This window comes from Xenopus tropicalis, chromosome 1, assembly GCF_000004195.4.
Source record: "Xenopus tropicalis strain Nigerian chromosome 1, UCB_Xtro_10.0, whole genome shotgun sequence".
NCBI classification, from domain to species: Eukaryota; Metazoa; Chordata; class Amphibia; order Anura; family Pipidae; genus Xenopus; species Xenopus tropicalis.
In genome coordinates this window covers 163054865-163074855 of record NC_030677.2, presented here as the reverse complement: position 1 = coordinate 163074855, position 19991 = coordinate 163054865, and the positions used below count along the sequence as shown (strand labels likewise).

The 19991-nt window shown below is 38.3% G+C and overlaps 2 protein-coding genes across 2 annotated transcripts in view; one reads left to right on the top strand and one right to left on the bottom strand.

Moving 5' to 3' along the window:
• Positions 1-1531: 1531 nt before the first annotated feature.
• brap (BRCA1 associated protein) lies at positions 1532-18706 on the bottom strand. Its single transcript, XM_002937687.5, has 12 exons — positions 18455-18706; positions 15988-16149; positions 15595-15790; positions 13394-13583; positions 12432-12545; positions 11179-11327; positions 9652-9727; positions 8748-8886; positions 8049-8158; positions 7359-7448; positions 6227-6330; positions 1532-3386 (listed from the first exon to the last, which is right to left on the bottom strand). Exons 1-12 carry the CDS (start codon positions 18531-18533, stop codon positions 3038-3040), a joined length of 1758 nt encoding a protein of 585 aa, XP_002937733.1. The 5' UTR covers positions 18534-18706; the 3' UTR covers positions 1532-3037.
• A 373-nt stretch (positions 18707-19079) lies between these two features.
• Positions 19080-19991, top strand: part of acad10 (acyl-CoA dehydrogenase family member 10) — a 35828-nt gene continuing 34916 nt past the window's right edge. The window contains exon 1 of the mRNA XM_004910509.4: positions 19080-19175. The gene's annotated coding sequence lies outside the window, so the exon portion shown is untranslated. The remainder of the gene's footprint in view (positions 19176-19991) is intronic.

The window sequence follows — 19991 nt, the reverse complement described above, 5'->3', positions numbered from 1 at the left end:
TCTTTTCAAGAACAGTGAAGTGAACTGGGTATAAGAAAGATCTTAAGTTGTAATGCATGCTTTGTACATTAACTTACATAAAGAAATGTTTAGTGAAAACAGAGAAACATGTTTTCACACTCACATACTTTGTATACATTACATTACAATATCAGCGTTGTTTTTTATTTACCTAAAAGCAAACAGAGAATTTGCCAACTACAACTTGTACGGAAGTAAAATTGTGTATTTAGTGGTCTAGTTGGTAATGTGTGTGTCTGGAGTCAAACCAAACAAACAATACAAAAACAACCTCTTACCAACATGTGGCCCCAGCAGACCAGTTATGCCGTACATTTACTAACAAGTCAACAGAGCTAGGTAACAGAGAAAGGAACAACCTCCAAGCGTCTCCCACAATTCCCCAGTTCTTCCTAAATTCCAGCCTAGCTGCATTAGACACCCAGCCTTGATTCTTTCCAGCTAATTAGCCACCCAAATGCTGGATGATGGGCAAGTTGTTTAGTCTATAGTTAAAATGGAGAGATTATGACCATAAGGCCAAATAATCTCTTATCTGGGGATGTGTGAGGAAGTTATAGCTACTTTAGCCAGAGATCTCACATTGACTCAGAGCTGAAATGATTTGCTAAAAATGGTCTGCTGAGGGCCTATGATTGGAGTTAACTGTTCCAAGTGGGTTATAAACAAGATAATCAGCTGACCATCTCACTGTGCGTGCCCAGCTTTATAAATTGCACAATAGCTGCTTTGTATACTGTGCCAGAAAAGCTGCCAGCATAGAAACTTGCACAATTGAACACTGCTAGCTATTTGACTAACATAATATATTCATCATTTCAATACCCTTATAAGCCTGCCTACCATATCTTGGGCAACCAACAGTAAGAGATTCATGGAAAACATTAGACAGCAGTAACTAGTATGCTAGTCTCGAGAACAGAAACACTACACTGACACCATAGGAGCTTTGTAACACAATAATATTTGTGTAGAATACACCATTTAAGTTCAGTAAATGGAACCATATATAAATGTTGTTCTAATAATTTAAAGGGCCAGTAATATACAAACTGAAAGAGCTTCCAGCTGTTCCTTTAAAAGTAATGCACTTTTTTTCTACTTGTGGAAAAATTGTGGCAAATGACCTCTTAGGGCTCTGGCACACAGGGAGATTAGTCGCCCGCGAACAGGGAGATTTGTCGCGGGCGACTAATCTCCCTGTGTGCCAGAGCCCTAAGAGGTCATTTGCCACAATTTCCCCGAGTTGCCATCCCACCGGCTAAAATGTAAGTCGGCGGTGGGATAGCACACGCTGCGCAGGCGATTTCGGGAAATCGCCGAAAATGCCTCGCGAGGCAACTTACATTTTCGCCGGTGGGATGGCAATCCGGGGAGATTAGTCGCCCGCGAACAGGGAGTTTTATCTCCCCGTGTGCCAGAGCCCTTACAAATGTCAGACAGGTAACCAGCCATAAGAATTTTCAGTCATGAATGTCCAATGAGATCAGATGTCAACTGCTCAGAATGATTGTTTGATAGCAGATAGCACCATAAGTGGTAAGGTTTTTTATGGATAATGAAAAATTTTTTTAGAGATACATACAGTATCCTATAAGTTATTTTCTGATTACAGTGCAATAACTTTTAGTATTTAATTACAACTTAGGGTTTCGGCACTTGGTGTTTTGCTGCTCTTAAGCTCTCTAGTACACGATTGGCAAAATACTGTAAAATACCCTTTTTTCCAGCAGTTTGCCACCTGCAAGAGTGTCAAAATGTGTCATTACTCTAAAGGGAGAAAACATAACTACTAAAAGAGCAATGCAAAAAAATGATATTTGCAGGTAATAAATATGCAAAAGATAATACCTGAATTTATAGAAATCTTTTTAACTTTTTTGGTATTACTGGTCCTTTAATAGCTGAAGAAATGCCATACATTAAAAGGGTTTTATAACCCAACAAAACTTTTAAATCAAATAAATAAATAGGATAATGAAGCCATTATACATGGTACAGTCCCTTATTATAGCTGTATAAAACACCATAAGGATTAGCCAAGACATGTGATATAGCAAACAAGCAAGCATAGTAGCAAAGCTGAACAGGGATCAGTTGGAACAGACTTACCCCCTAATATAGTGTTACAGCAAACATAAATAATGGAGGACTCTATAACTACTTGTCACACTAACTTTCTGCTTGCATTTACTTATTGAAACTTTTTGGTATGCCATGTTGCAGTTGTGCTTGTTTGCTACACAGTGATAGCTGGTTCCAGTTTTGGAAAGAAGAAATAGGGACTGTGCAGGGTGGATTACTCCAGTAAAGGCAGCTGGGATGTCATGTGCATAGTGAATTTGTGTCTTTGACTAGACAATATAAATAGGCTTCAGTGATGCTTCAATGGCAGCTACAGTCCAGAAAGAAGTTGTTGCCATATTTATGTGTACAACTGATGTATACTTACATTCATACACCAGCACATACACAGCTCTATGCAGAAATGGCAATATATTTAGGAATCTGAACAACAATCCCAAAGGTACCTAAGCTCCAAACATATGGTAGGCTAATATGGTGCCAAAATCTCCCAGTGCTTTAGTTACTCTGTAGGTATATTATTCACCATAACAATAGCCACTAGTAAGTAAGCAATAAGCTAGTTTAGATCTTTCCACACAAATATTCATAAAACAGACCATATCTGGCTAAGCTCAACAGCAGAAAGTTATATATTTGGCCTCTTGCTTTTCAAGTCTTTTTGTACTGGTTTTACTGACAGTTGTACGGCTAAATTGTTTCTGAACAAGTTCACAAACAAATCATGGAAGAGGTCTGAAAATAAACCATATTGTACCTACTAGTGCTTGATAGCTGAAATAAATAATGCCAGAAGCTCTTAAATCTCCAGCAGAAAATGGAAGAATTCCTACCTGAACAGCCTAAATTCTGTCTCAGGAAAATATTTTAAAGTCAAAACTGTGACAGAAGAACCCTTAAGACGATACATAACAAAGGGATAAAAGACAACTTATTTGCCCCTTTTTCCACGCCCCTTCCGAGATGAGAGCTTTCCGGAAGCAGCAGGAGAACTGGGGGATGCTATGTTGATCTGGCCATCCTGTATCTCCTGTCGAGTGTCTGCAGGCATATGGTTTATTTTTTGCTGTGTTTCCAAGTAAAACATTACATCTCTCAGTTGCTCCTGCATTTCTAAGAGCTGCACGTCCTTCTGCTCGCAGGTTTCCTTGCGCATTATTTCCTCTTCTCGAAGCCTGGATTGCAGCATGGTTTGATTGGCCCTAAGGCACTTGTTCATTTCTTGCTCTTCTTTCAGCTCAGTGGAGAGCTTGGCCACTTTACTGTTCAACTGGGCACACCTTCCAATAAAATAGAAAAAACACCTGATTAGATTATTCCTTGACTTGCAGCAAACACTTAGGGGTATATTTATCCTGCTGTGTAAAAAGTGGAGTAAAGCATTAGGGCTCTGGCACACAGGGAGATTAGTCGCCCGCGACAAATCTCCCTTGTCACGGGCGACTAATCTCCCCAAACTACCATCCCACCGGCAAAAATGTAAGTCGCCGATGGGATGGCACATGCTGCGCAGGCTATTTTGGCAAATCGCCGAAAATGCCTCGCGAGGCAACTTCCGCGATTTGCCGAAATCACCTGCTCAGCGTGTGCCATCCCACCGGCGACTTACATTTTCGCCAGAGGGATGGTAGTTTGGGGAGATTAGTCGCCCGTGACAAGGGAGATTTGTCGCGGGCGACTAATCTCCCTGTGTGCCAGAGCCCTTACCGGTGATGTTGCTCATAGCAGCCAATCAGATGCTTTGCTTTGGCTTTCTAACTGTTAAAATCTAATTGCTGATTGGCTGCCCTGGGCAATATCACTGGTAATGCTTCACTCCACTATTTTTACACAATGATAAATATACCCCTTAGAATCATGTGATAAACACAGCTTGGTTTGTACTCCAGGAAATGGCATGCTCAACATATCTGGAGAGTCACTGTGCCCAAATTATACTTTCACCTTTGAGTTTATTTTTCCCTTGTCAAGCTCTTTGTTGGCTTCAAAAATAAGAAGAATCAGGCTCTCTTTGAAAGGAGATATATGCCTGCCTTCGAACAAACTACATAAATAGGCTGTTTTCCAAGGCTTAATATTCCACATTCGAAGTGCAAACCCCATCATTCTCCACAGAAGAAAAAGTACTGTAGATGGAGTAACCAAGCTTAAACTGCAACCTTCTCTACTGATGCGCCACAACACCTTTTAAAGGGGCCACGTCTGTCCATGAACAGCTAACATGACACTGAAAATGACACAGTTCTTTTCCCCTTTGCATTTGTCTAATGGAAACTTTAAGAAAAGAAGATACAATGATAACATTCTTGGAGGGTTTTTCCTACTTTCTATAAAGTGGCTGCTACTGACTTAACTATATCCTGTCTTGGCATTCATCTATGTCTACTTATCACAAAACGTACATTTCTTCTTTAAAAGCGTTTCTTGCCCAGGGGTGTATTACAGGGGCCACATGCACAATTTATTATTATTATTATTATTATTATTAAATGCTGCTAAAAAAATACTTTAACACTCAAACTCCTAGAAAGCCCATTTTCTTTTTTCATTTGAATTACCCTGATGCTGTTAACTCTTTACAACTCTGCAACTAGGTGATTAAAGCAGTTCACACATAATGGACAAGCCAGGAGGCTCTGTCATTAAGGGCTTTGGCACACGAGGAAATTTGTCGCCTGCGTTTTTTCCCCCAGGCGCTTTGGCGACAAGTCGCCACGACAATACACACGAAGAGATTTCATGCGAGTTGAGCTCCAGGCGATCTGCTACCCATGGTACCACTCAACAGTTAACCCCCCCATATGTTTACTCAAGTCACTCAGAAAAGGGTCTGTGTGTGATTTGAAACAGCAGGCGATTTGAAGTAGCCTCGTATGTTTTGACGCTGGCGATTTCCATTGGTTTAGCATTGGCATCTTGTCGCTCGTCTTGTCGCCAAATCGCTCTTTTAAAAATCGCCAGCGACAAATCTCCTCATGTACCAGAGCCCTAAAGGAACATTAAAGTAATTCCAATATAATGTACTGTTGCCCTGCACTGGTGCTGTTTAGCCAAGGGGGCAGCCATTCAAAGGAGAAAAGGCACAAGTTACTTAGCAGATAAAAGATAAAACACTATTGTATTCTACAGAGTTTATCTGTTACCTGCTATGTAACCTGTGTCTTTTCTCCTTTTTCCAGCTTAAATGGCTGCCCCTGTGGATACACAACAGCCTGGGGCATAGAGGTGGGGGGCAGGCCATATACGATTGACAGCTCAGATTTTTAATTACAATTACTTTATCTTTCCATTCGGAACTTCCTAGATATCACCTAGATGGCAAATGCATAAGATTTTGGGGTGATACAAAGCTTGTGTACACAAAATGGTGCCTGCCTGCTGACTGTGACTGAAAGTTCCAAGACTAAACAGAAAAAAACATTAAATTGTTTATATGGTGTAAGTGAAGTTTATTTTGCTCAACTAACATGATAGAAAAGAATTTGAAATTATTTTTTAGGGTGACAGGTCCTCTTTAACCCAATGTGGTGCTTTATGTCTCTGTGCATAATTTAGGCAAACAATATTTTGTTTTGGACACCAAAATAATTAACTAGAACCCTGCAGTATTTGTTTAAAAATATAAAAAAATTATTTTAAAAAAAATGGCCATACACAACACAATGTGTATAGTACCCCATTAATCAGATCAAGGGCCAAATGGATGGGTATCTTGCAAGAGGCGATCCATGTATATGGACCCTTTTTTATTGCTGTTGGTTTGGGCCTCTATACTTCCTTTTGGTGGTCTGATGAAAAGTTTAACTAAGAGGTTAGAGAAATGAAAGCAGGAAGTGCTCTGGCCATTATGTTATGTGACATCTGCTCATTCCAGCCTTTATAGATTCCATTTTTGCCTAAGCAACTATATTAGAAATATTTTTTATTTTGCGCAGTCTGTTTTGCCCAGTTTCATTTTTACACTGAACTGTTACTTTAAGGCTTGAATTCAGATACAGTCAAAAATTGGTCTGCAGCTGGGAACTGATCAGAAACAGCACTTTACACCATCAAGAGAAAAACAAAGGTGTAGACTGCTATAATAAAATTCAGTCAAATACTAACCACACTAAACCCTTACCTTCTTTCCACAGCTTGTTTCTCTTTGCTCAGGTCATTAAGTCTATGCTCCAGGCTGTCACACTTATCTATGGTCTCCTTAAACTTTGCCTTCATGTTATTAATCTATAATCAGAAACGAATGTTGGGTGAATTCATACAGGCCACTATGTTGTGTTTGACCTTATCATAATGGCAAGAATGGCACTTGTCTATAAAAGCAGCAGTAGGAAGCTTAAAATCCAATGTGTTGCAGCAGTGTGTCTCTTGAAAGTGGGTGTTAACTATACAATGATGCCAAATTTTATCCTGTGTTTAAAAAATCATCTTTGCTCTATAATAGCAATGTAGGAGGTCTCTTAAAAGGCAATTAAGCCCAAATTCATTGGAGAGTGCCTGGCATGTGTAACCCCCAGTGAATTCAGTTGGTAAGTTTTTTCCCTGGCCACTGCTGTTTTTGGAAAACATGCACCAACTCGGGGAACTATCAGCGCAGCAAACTTTCTTCACTTTCTCAGGTTCTTTGTGAAGACTTGCACCTGTAAAATGGAATCAGTCTCATTTAATGCACAGCCTAAAGGTGGCCATAGATGGGCCGATTCTAACTGCTGATATCGGTCCCTTAGACCGATTCGGCAGCTAATTGGCCCATGTAGGGGCACTAACGACGGGCCTGCCTGACTGATATCTGGCCTGAAATTCATTAAAAATTGTAGTTGGATCGGGGACAGCATCAATGAGCCGATGTGGTCCCCGATCAGACTAAATTTTTTATCCTGTCTGATCGAGGTCCGACTTCGCCTATACCCGTCATTCTAATTCGATCGCTTGGCCCCCGGACCAAACGACCAAATTAGCCTGGATTTGCCCAATATCACCCACCCGTAGGTGTATGGCCACCTTAAGTGTAAGTCTTTGGATGGATGCCTAAAAGAGAAAGAAGTGGTGCTATGCTGCTAAAGAAAGTACCCCAGGTTTGTTCATATTTTCCAAAAAAAAAAAAAAAAAGAGCACCAGATACTTAGGAACTGAATTTACTGGGGATGCCTTACTTTTTTCTTTTTTAACCTAATTTGCAAATTACCACAATTATTTTGGGTTTGGAAAGTCAACATGCACATACCACAAGGGACAAATTTAAGCATGTCTCTAACCTCTTCTGCTGTATCTTTTTCCAGGCGCACAATTTTGTTCTCCCAGTAAATACGTTGTGATTCCAGCTGACTGGTGAGAAGGTACGAGTACTAAAGCAATACAGAAACACAATATTGAATAAGACAGAGGGTTTTATGAATCTATTATCTTTTTAGTTATGCTAGAGGGCAATAATATATACACACTGAACAAGTGGAAGGGTGTCCAAACTTTTGCACTTACCACACTGTTTTCTTTGTTCCTGTGTTTTAAAGTTAGTAAAATAAAACATGACTGTTCAGTAACATTTGCAACCTACTGATTCCTATGGAGACCACTAGCAAGGGATTCAATAAAAGGGTTGGTTAGCAAAAAAAAAAAAAAAAATAATAATATTGGCTTTATTATCTGGAATGCTCAGGGCTGGATTCCTCCCAAGGGCACCTACAGGCCAGAATCCTACATTGTCCCCACCCAACCCCCCCCCCCCACAGCATCCCACGAATATGCATCTTATGTCCCTGTGTATGGAGATCCAAATTATGGACAGATGGAGAGATTAGTCGCTGCGATTTTTAAAAAGCGAGTGGTTATAGCACTTTGACTTATCTTGATAAAAGTCTATTAACCAAAATGTCAACAATGTACTTAATTAGCGATAAGGCCAAAAAACAAAAGAAAACTATTCTGAGTTAGTTCAAGTTTCTTACTTCTAGCTGTAGAGAATCAATCTTTTCATCCTGGCAGGTGTCTCCTTCACATTCATACTGAACAATTTTGCCATCTGTTTTGCTTGCAACCAATCGATGGACATAATTATCTGGAGTTAAAAGCATATAATTTTTTTTTGCAACTAGAACCATACATAGGTTGAAGACAGATAAAATAACATAATAGCAAAATTCCATGTAGTGCTGCCTTTTCCAGCCCTAAGAGAGCCCAAGGGGTATTGTCTCCAGCAGACCTTTGTACAATCATCTCATATATTGAAATTAGGAGTGTTTGTTTGGCTGCTGAACAGCTATATTTGCCAGCAATCACTAACACAGTATACAAAGTGCTGGGTAGAGGACTACAGGATGCAAATGTTACCTCTAAATGTAGGCACCCTTGTAGTTGTCAGTCTTTAGTTTACTCAGTGGAAATCATACAGATCAACCTTAAAGCATCTATAAGCCCTGCAAATGTGGTTTATTTTGTAGACTGCATTCTGCTGAACTGCATCCAGGCACTGTGGTTCCTTGTTACCAGTGTGCCAGCTTTTGTTGTTGATATTATATATTATGTATATATGTATGTGAGTATGAAGTGTGTGTCACATAAATGACATCTAATGACATTATCAGAAAGAAAACCAAATTGTGTGGCAATAAAACAAGCAAATAAACAACAAAAAACTGTTTGCTCACCTCCTGCATAATCCCAGACTCTATGATTTGTCAGCTGCATTGCATAGGTGTGTTGTGTTTCTTCAAAGTGCTTATATGCATGCCTACTTACATATCTTCCACATCCAATGTGGCCACAGATTAGACAGATCCAGAGGTTCTGCCAGAGCAAAGAGAAATAGAAGCAGTGCACTTTTATTCTTTTACCTAATTGCCAATATTTGACTTCTTAAGGGTAGCCTGATAATAACCAACTTTCAGTATTTTACACATTGAAATTTACCCAAGCATTTGGTTAAAGAAAGCTTAATGCCTAGGACATACATAGACACACTTTTGGGTGTTTTGTCCACAACATTGCAAATCCAAGAGATTATCCCGACTACACTTCATCACTGGAAAACGTGCTTGTTTTCATGCAAAAATTGCTTGAAAATTGACAGCGCTGGCATTTTCTTGTGAGTCCTATTTAACAGTAATGAGGCAATTGTGGGCATCCACCACATTCTGTGTGGTGTAAAACTTTTAGTGTTTTATTAGTGTGCCTCAGAATGGCATACTAAACTCTGCATTTGGTTTGTTCCTATATATTTCCCACAATAGTGTATTGTAATGCTGTGCAAATAAGTTTTACCAACCATTATAATATTATTAAAAAAGGCATCCTAAGCACAATGCTGCAGATGCTAAGCCTGCATGTTTTCTACCCTTTACTGTGGGCAAGTACCAAACAGGATACAGGAAAAACTACGTCCAGATTAGCAAAAAGTCGCAGTTCTAGACATCAGCAATATGGATATACCTAACATACATACATTTTATTCATATTAGAGAAAAGCAACTGGGAATTATTTTCAATATAAAGAAGATACAGAGTAAATAAAGACAACATGTTTTCCTGTCCAGTTTTTGAATGGCAACTTACTTCCTGAACACCACATTCAAAGCATTTGTTTTCCTCTACTGGCTCGGGAGTTTGGCAGTATCTACACACAGGGCATCTGTAACACAGAGAAGCCACACTTACATTGTGCCTTGCTAGCATTTAAACAATCTAAACAGTGATCCCAAACCAGTAGCTCCTGACGAGCAACATGTTGCTCATCATCCCTCTTTAATGTTGCTCCCAGTGGTCTCAAAGTAGGTGCCCATTTTTAAATTTCTGGCTTGAAGGCAAATTGTGGAAGCACAGAGACACAGTTTAGGCATAGTGGTGGGGCTGGCAGTTACTTTCACTTTCAATTCAGAACTTCTTAGATGTCGCTGCACTCCTCACATTCCCCCTCCCTTCTTACAATCTAATTTTGTAACCAGTGCATATACTGTACATGGGCATCAGGTCCCCCCATAGTGGCACAGAAATAAGATTTTGGCAGGATGCAAACCTTGCCTCAATAACAGTGTCCAAAAAATGGCACCTGCCTGCTTTCTGCAACTGTGAATTCCAAGGCTGAAGAAAATAAGATTAAACTAATTTATATGGTGTAAGTGAAGTTTATTTTGGTGGAAGAATGTACATGTCTTGATATGCTTACACAGTACAGTGCCAGCCGACCGAGCTTAAGGTCTGACCCACAGTAGCATGAGTCTGACCCACAGTAAGCATGAGTTGTGAATCAGCAGAAAAGGTTATACTGTGGGCATTATTGGAGGCAGAAATCTTCACGGTTGGTACAGAATGACAAAACATAAAAGGTATAGCCTTTCTAGCCCAATTCTTTGATGAGCTTTAGTTTTCCTTTAAGCAAGTGTATTTATCTGTGACTGTTGTCTGCCAACATGGACTGTGATGAGTCACACAGATTGGAAATTACTCAAAATATATACAATGTTAGGCCTGTGTGGTCTAAACATATTGACCACCATGTGGTATGTCAGCGAAAATTTGCAAATACTGTATTAATATTAAACATAACAATATAAAAACTTAGCATGACTCAAGGATCTACTTAATCTCTCATAATTGGTTTTTAATTATTGCCATTTTAAGTGAAGTGGTGCTACATGCTGAGGCACCCCCCCAACAATGCTCACTACTTGGTAGTGCTAATAACATAATATCATAACTTCCTTATGTGCTACAGGAACTAAATGTATCTCACCACAAGTTGTACCTGCCCTGGTACTAAAACCTGCTCCAGAAAATGCTGCATAAACGGGACAGCAATTTTTCTAAATATCCCAAAGTGATATGTCTATTACATGATGCAACAGGCAAAAAGAAAGTGAATTTTTAATATAGGTATAATTTATGAAGCACTAATACATTTCTTTACATCTTAGATAATTTCAAAACCTTTAAATGGCCTGCTTAAATTACCACTACTTATTTTTTATAGTGTTTTTTTTTTTAATAGTGTTAAATTAAACATTATCTATAGATCACCTTAGGTATGTAGTGGTTCTCACAGCAGTAAGCAGCATAATGCAAAACCATAAATAATGTACTTACGTGGTGTCCTCCCAACGTTGCAAACACTGGCTATGAAAGCTGTGGTTGCAAAGTGTTGTCAGAATTCCATTCACTGATTCATCCATCCGCTCCAAGCACACGGTGCATTTTGGAAGCTCAGTCAAATCCATTACTGGGAGGCTGGCACCCTGTAAATCACAGCCAGTTACCAGAATCCGCAGAGCTAAAAATTATGCTTTACCACATCATAAAATATGTTCAAGCTTTAAAAATAAAACATAAATGAGCTTGAAAATCTGGGTCTTACATTTTCTCATTTCCTTATGATAATTTACTGTTGCTAACAACGCAAGGAATGCAACACTTTGGACAGGGTGGATAAAATTGAATTATTGTGGCATACTTGGTTGGGATCAATAATATCTTCCAACATCCTGTTGCATTTGCAATGCCCAATAAATTTAGATGGGAACAATCTATTTTGGATTATTTCTCATTATGTCTCATTGGCCACTTTTTTTGTTTGGTACTGGGACCAAAAATAAAACTGCATATCTGCAGCTTTTTGCATAAATAATTACAATACAGATGTAAGTTGAAAAAGGGATACTACAGTATCCTAATGTTTTTATTATAGGGTTTTGAACCATTTAAAGTACTGTCCTGCAGCTCTTTGGTTTACAGTATTAAGAGGGAGATTAAAAAACAAATGATTTAGGAACAGAAATAAATAGGAAATGAAGACTGACTGCAAACTGTTCAGACTATCCGTGTCTATATTCTACCAAAACTTCATTCTAAGAAGTTTGCCCCTTATTTCTGTCTAATTTTTTAACTTTTTATCGGACAATTTGATTATTTGTTGTAGGGGAGAGAGTGGACACAAACAGAATTACAGGGGCTACTGCGCGATCCTAGACTGAGGCAAAGTACTCTTGTGCTTTAAAACCGGAACAGCAGCTTTGTGCATGAATATAATGTAAAATATTGTATGTGACATTAAGTCACCCATTTAGTTGATCTAAGGGCACACATAAAAGGCAACACTTTTAGACAGTTCTAGCACCTACAGCATAAAATGGGTCAGTTATAAATACCACATGCTAAACTTTAGATTGTAAGCTCTTTTGGCCAGGGCCCTTTTTTACTCTTGTATGTGTAATTGATTGTTTTTGTAATCTTTTATGTTTAGTGTATACAACCAGCGTTGTTGAATATGACACTTTATAAAAAAACATGTACCACATTATCAAACATTCCATGACTAATACTGTGAACTGAAATATACTCACGTCTTCAGATTTCAGCACCTCTGCTCTTTCTACATAAACTAGCTGGCAAACATCTTCTTCAATAGAATTAAATTGGCGACCATTATTTGCCATGTAAAAACTGTCAGCATCAGCCTGAAGGCAAAATCGACATATTAGAGGAATCCAGGATTAGGAGATTTTGTCCATGCAGTGGTTCAGGTGAAAGCTGAAAGTGGTGACTAATAAGAGCACAACACAACTGAGGCATTAACAGGAACTGACAGCTGTTTGCATTCAACCTCTCAGGTCATCTGACTTGCTCTGACACAACTACACCCCTTTCACATGCACAATGTTATACTAGATCAATCTTTTATGAGGTTTCTTTTTTTCTCAGACCAGCTAGTCACATGGAAAGAAACCTTTGTTGCTTAAAATACATGTGAATGGAGAATTCCCAGTGGGAAATTGTCATCTAGCTAAATGAAGCAAACTTCTGTCTTCAAAACTCCATATTATAGGTGGAATATACTAGGCTGGCTAAGAAAAAAAACAGATGGTGTAACAGGCAGCTAGCAGTGGCCTATGTTGACCCACAGGCCAGGTTTTGTGAATCATGCTGGGCAAAAAATGAAACAGTCATTTATACATGTGAAGCTAATGTTATGCATATAACCATGTACAATGAAATTATGTTCAGTCTTAATCACACATAATAGAAAATGAAACACTAGAAATTTTACTAAATATAGAGCTGTGCCAGGTAAAGAGTACACAGTACTATATTTAGTAATATAAAGGAAGTACGGGCAGTATGGAGGTTCTCCATATATTTTAACAAGTTATTTTAAAAAAACAACAAGTTATGATACATGAATTCTATTAACCTTTGTTAGGGTATGGTACAATATGCTACACCAAAAAAGACTTAATTATATGATTAGAGAGCTTTAATTCACAGGAATTGGAGATGGTGACTTCTATGTATAATTTGCACTTACCTGGGAACTAAATTTTATCAAAACCATATACTGATTTGGAGTGGAGTCCCGGATGATTTTCATATGCTCTATTACTTCATTAAATGATGCTACAAATTTCATAAGGTCATGACTGGTCATGGTAGCCGGTACAGTGAGTATACACAGCATGGCACTACGTCGGACATCTTCTTTTAGTGATGTCATCTTACTAAGAATGACAAAAAGAAACCAGTACTGTTCCGTTATACAGCACATGAAAACATGTTAACATGCAGTAAAACATTTAGAGTTGTTTGCAAACATTTAGAGTTGTTTGCAAACAATTTATATGAAAACACTATGGGCCATTACACATATAGATGGGACAAAAATAATTGAATGAAAGAGGAGGCTTTCCCTACAGATTAACAGCAGAACACTCTGCACTCTGAATCATTGTTTCAGCTGCATTTCAGCATGCAAAGCATGTGACATTCTAAATATGGTGTACTATTGTACCTCTGAAATTTGCAGGTTCCTCCTCTGGAACCTACAACTGAAAATGGCACACATAGTTTTTTGATTGCTGCTATGTTCTAATGCAGTACCAGTCTATGCCCTCCAGTCTAGCAGCCAGTGAAGAGATGGCATTGCTGGTTCCCATAGAAACTCAGCTCTAGCTGTCTGCTTCAATTTTTGTTCTCCTATCTTTCTCTCCTGAGCTCAGCTTAATCATTACAGTGCTCAAACAAAACAGAACTTTTATCAAATACAGTTTTGCCTGTGTGAGCCTGTATTCTTGATTAAATGTATGCTGAATAAGGGTCATTGTGTGTGTATGCTGTTTGCAGATTTAAATGTATCAGAGGAAAAATGGCCACTGGGTGAAAGCTGCTATTTGCTTTAGGAAAATGTGATGGTGCTGGCAAGCGAAGGGGATGTATGCAGTACAAATGATGCCATTTGGGTGGGGGAGACATGCCCAACTGATGCATTGTAGGCAAATGTAGGCTTTACATGTCCTTTAATATGCTCATTGTGACAGGCAGTGTTATTCCCATGCACATAATAGGTGGTGGGGGAAAAAAAACACCCACTTTTGGTGAAAAAACTTTGTGCTACTCATTAAAATGTTACCATTTCACATTTGTCAACTGGGTGAAAAATACAAAAATATTTACATTTTAACACACTAAAAGTTAAATACAGATTAACAAAAAACTGTATGTATGTATGTATGTATATATATATATATATATATATATATATATATATATATATATATACTGATACTGTATATATAAATGCTCTTCACAGGCTAGCTTTATAGTGGTCTGAAATCTTGGGCTTTGTTCATTGTGAACACATAAGCAGGAGGTAGTCTGTGTAATTTTCCAGACATCTGATTTCTGAGAAAGAATCTCCACATTTGCCATCAGCCTTAGGGTTTATAAGGCTTAATTGCCCAAACTGCACCAGTAGCTTCCTACTGAATGTGAACTTCATAAAGGTGTTAGTTATGCCAATTATTGGCCTAAACATAGGGGCCGATTCACTATGGTACGAATCCAAATCACGAAATCCAAACATTTCTGATGATTGCAAATGCCACGAAAATTCTTTTCATTTAAATATGAAAATTTTGTACTAAGAATCCGAAAGCTCTAAAATTTTCGTGTTGAAACGATCATTTGGAAAGCTCCAAAATTTTCGTATCTGAACGATCATAAGCGGTGGGAAAACCTTTCTGACTTTGACCCTTCAGTGCATGATTTTGGAAGCCTCCCATAGGACTCAATGGCACTCTACGGCTCCAACCAGGCCCCTCCGATACCAAAGCTTGAATGAATCCGAAACTTTCGTACTCGTTGCGACAAATAGAATTTTGATGCACAAATTGTTGCAAAGTACGAAAAAGTTGAAGAAAATATGCACAGTTCTAAAACTGTGAATAATGAATATTATTGGACGCAAAACAATCCTATTGGGTTTAATTAATGTTTTATCGATTTTTTAGTAGACTTTAGATATGGAGATCCAAATTACTCTTGGTCCCGAGCATTCTGGATAACGGGCCCCATACCTGTATACAGAAGTCAGCTGAAGCAATGCAAATATAAACATGGCACATACTTGCAATGAAATTGTTCTAGAATTACAGTTATAAGGATTAATACCTCACTACTGAATTTTTTAGCCAAGGAGCAAAAACAGACTAAACGCAGCAAATGTCTTCTTACTTTGTTTTATACAGGTGCATAATACCATGAACTATTTCCACTGAAGGATTTCCGCTGAAGAAAGTGATCTGTTCAGGTAGTTGTTTAGAGGGTGAATCAGGAACTGCCATTGCACAGATACCCTGTTCATCCATACTGGCCTTATTGGTAACTGCCAGTGGTTCATCCATTTTCTCAGTAGAACTCACCTTAACATCTAATAAAAAAGACAGTTGATCACAGACAGACATTAATCAGACACAAAGTGGAGCTGGTTATCAGCTAGGCAGAAAAAAAAAATCACTACATCCTAATCAGAAGTATTAAAAGTATTTATGAAACAGGTCAGTATTATGACTCAGACAGGCTCATATTGATAGAGAAATATACAGTAAGCTGAAATTTAAAGCTAACCTGGGCTGGGGCCTAGTGTCTCTATTATCATGTCCGTCATTTCTCTCCTTCCAATGTGTTGGTGCAGAATTGCAGTCTTATCCACTGGCAACTTCCCTTCCAAGTAAGTTGCTGCAACATGCAATGTATTTTCTTTGACTTCTTCATCAGACATTTCAGTGGCTAAAAAGGAATATTAATAATAGTTTATTTTCATTTTCAGAAACCAAAAAAGTACTGAAAGTATTGTAAAAATGAGTGGGCACTTTATATTGATTCCTTATGTGAATTTGCAACAAAACACTTTGCTGGCTCTAAACTCTAGAAGATGAAACTGTAGAGAGAGGTCAAGTGATCATAAAACCTGTCTGTAAAATGTAGAAAAAAAAGATAATTGCAGAATTTCTGTGCTCTAACTTTTTTTTTTATTTAAGATTATCTTTATTGATTTTTAACAAAATAGTTGAAGGAAGGAGAAAAGAGTATAGATAGCTAGGGCTTCTATGGCTACGGTGAAAAGGAAGGGAGATCTGTGCTCTAACTTTTGGTAGAATTTATGCAATTTGTTTTTTTTTTTAACACAAAGATTCCAGTCAAGTTCCTGGGAGTGCCAAAAAAGGGCTGTAATCGGCTATTTAGTAGCCCCTATGTTTGGCAGTACACCTGGTTTTTATGCAATTTAAACATAAATGAATAATAATATGAATGAATTAAAATAATGAAAAAATAAGCACCTGCTTTGAGGCCACTGGGAGCAACATGTTGCTCCAAAGCCACTGGTTGGGGATCACTGCTCTAACCTAATTGGACTATCATCATCACTATCACTATCATCAGAGGCCATCGTATAATGAGTTGCTTGTTATCTTGCAACCTAAGGGCAATGGCATACTGGGAGATTTGTTGTGTTAAAAATTCACATACGTGGGCGACAAACCTCACCAAAAATGCCTTGCCCTTTGCTAGCATTATTATATAGGAAAATATATTAATATTATATTAATATAGGAAAATGAGAAAGCAGGCACTTCCTCACATTAACTTTTAATATGTTAAAGAATGGCCAATTCTAAGCAACATTTCAACTGGTCTTCATTATTTAACTTTTATAGTTTTTTTTAATTATTTGCCTTCTTCTTCTGACTCTTTCAAGATTTCGAATGGGGGTGACTGACCCCGGCAGCCAAAAAGCTATTGCTCTGTGAGGCTACAATTGTATTGTTATTGTTACTTTTTATTACTTATCTTTCTATACAGTCCTTCTATTATTCGTTTATCAGGCATTCTCTTAAAACACTTCCTGGTTACTAAGGTAAATTGGACCCTAGAGACCAGATAACTGCTGAAATTCCAAACTGGAGAGCTGCTGAACAAAAAGTAAAATAATTAAAGAACTACTACTAATAACAAATGAAGACCAACTGCAAATTCTCTCAGAATAGCACTCTCTACATCCTACTAAAAGTTAACTCAAAGGTGAACAAACCTTTAAGATAAATCATTGCGAATAATGTAATTTACTTGCGCCCATTACAATATTAGCGAAAGGCAAGGCATTTTTGGGGAGATGTGTCACCCAAGAAAGAAAACTTTTAACAAGGGTGACAATCTCCCCATCTATCATTGCCCTAGGAGGATGCATTGCAGGAAGGGAGGAGTTTGTTTATAAATTGCTGATTTTTTTTTTTTTAAATATGTCTTTACATTTCAGATTTTGTCCTATTTAGTGCATGAAATCATTAAAAACCCATGCATATTTCCTTATTAAAACAAGAGACAAAAGTTATGTTCAGCACAACCAATACTTATGGAACTTTTATTTAAAAAGGGGGCATAATGCACCCCCTTGACTCTTTTCTAAATGGGTGGCAAATTGTGGAAGGGTAATCCGGTTTCTATTTATGACCCATGGTGGACTGGGTGCAACATAATCCACCTTTTACCACAATTTCAGTCACTGTCAATGTCAGGCTGATTCCATTTACATAAACTGGTGGCTGTTTTTCCACATTTGGGTACTTTGTTGTTGTTTTAAAAAACTGGTAGGGATATGCCCAATGTGCCACAGGTCTAAGAGGCTGCAGGTCAGATATCGCCCCCCCCCCCCCAAATGTTTTTTTTTCAGTGTCCCAGGTCAGTTTAAGAATTCCATAATTTCTTAGTATGACATCATTGTAATAGAACTTTGCCACTGTATTTGTGGTACATTGGAGCATAAGCTCAATATGCATTTAAAAGTAGCTTAGCACTGCTTTATATTTATACAATACACTTTTGATTTGGGTGGGTACATTTTATTATCAGCTTTGAGGTGATAATATGGTTATGACACCACTTTGTTGACAAGGTAACATTACATGATTATACTACACCCTGGCTACGGCCAACGCGTTGTTTCATCACGGTTAAATAAAGGGAAAACAAATTTAGAGCAGTCAGCAAGCTTTGGGGTAATAATGTATATGGTCATCCAATGTCCGAAACTTACCAGCACAATACTGAAAGCCCACTGGGAAGCGAGAATGATCCGCAAGCTCCAGTCGGATGACAACTAGTGAAACACTCATATGTTTAGCCGGGCTGGTGACAGCCGCACAGGGAGAGTCGGGAATGACACAACCCCCGGGTCACGGATTGATGACAAAAGAAGGAAGGGGAAAACCAGGGCCGGGAGCAAAGGCTTCAGTGGATTCTCCCAAGACGTTGTCAGTAGCGTTAGATTTCCGGGAAGGCAAACACGTGACTCGGTTCTAGCTATGTGAATGGACAGAACGGCCAGCTTAATAACATTCTCTTGCAGCCATGTTTGATAGGGATTAAAAAAAAACAACTAGTGCCTACCATTAATATCAATAACTTAACGCTATTGTATTAACGTAAACATAGCCACCTCCTTCCTCCTCATTAGAATAACAAGTTCAAAAAGGTTACATTAAAAGGGCATTGCAAGTCTGTTTTCTTTAGGACATATTGCGTTACTTGTGTCAGTCGTCTTTTATATTAGGACTCGTTGGCGGCCGAATTCAACATTTGGAAACAGAATGTACGTACACTGGCAGTAAACAACTCTCTGTGTGCCCATACCCATCATGGAAGCCGCGATTTGGCACAATTTAACCAATGGTGACCTTCTGTCTCCTCGGCCAATTGCTAAGCACAACATGATGACGCGGTAGTCCATTAGACGCTTTCCCTTGTGCAGAGCTAAGGTAAATGGGGGTTACACAGTGACGGAGGTGACAAGGAGAGAACAGTGGCATTATGGAAAAGGACATTTGGCAATTGTGTGGCATTTTATGACATATTTGTGGCATAAGTAGTCCTGCGCCATCAGTATTTTACTAAACCTTTGCCTGTAGTTGAACTAGTACAATTATACTTATTGCTTATGAAGTACTTAGTATGTATGCCCATTTGCTCTTTAATTTCAATAAAATTACATTTTACACCAGTTTTAGTCTATGGGATTTCATAGTGGCGCAACTAGAACGTTCTGGGTGCCAAAGCAAATGTATGTATTTTTATTATTTATATAGCACTTTGGGGCAAACACTGCAATAGATAAAAATAAATCAGCCTATACTCAAATAGCACATGTAATATATACATATTTAATGGAGGCAGGAAGGAGCTTGCAGTCTGAATACAAACAAAAGAGAGTAATAAGTGCAGCTATTCACAATAGCTGGGCCACAGATAAGCAGGGCTCTAGAAGTTTTACAAAAGGGCATGAAACGCAACTTTTTAAACAATTTCTGTGTTTAGATATGTATATATTTTTGGTTATGTATTAGGGCGAAGACACACTGGGCAATTACTTGCCGCAACTTTTTATATTATCTTATATTATCTTTTGATATTATCTTTACCTCAGCTATCTCTTCTTCTTCCTGAAACCCTAAATATAAACTGTATATTCTTTTAGGGAAACCCTAAACACAAGTCTTTTTGCTAATGGTACACTAAAGGCATATTATATAACCAGCACTGTGCCCAAAGCAGACGAAGCAGTGATAGGTAAATAA

Coding starts and splice junctions, on each gene's coding strand:
- brap (XM_002937687.5), bottom strand. CDS start 18,533: ATGAGTGTTTCACTAGTTGTCATCCGACTGGAGCTTGCGGATCATTCT. Junction 15,791..15,987: donor GACACTAGGCCCCAGCCCAG/GTTAGCTTTAAA, acceptor CTTTTTTATTAG/ATGTTAAGGTGAGTTCTACT. Junction 13,584..15,594: donor ATGCACCTGTATAAAACAAA/GTAAGAAGACAT, acceptor TGTCATTCTTAG/TAAGATGACATCACTAAAAG.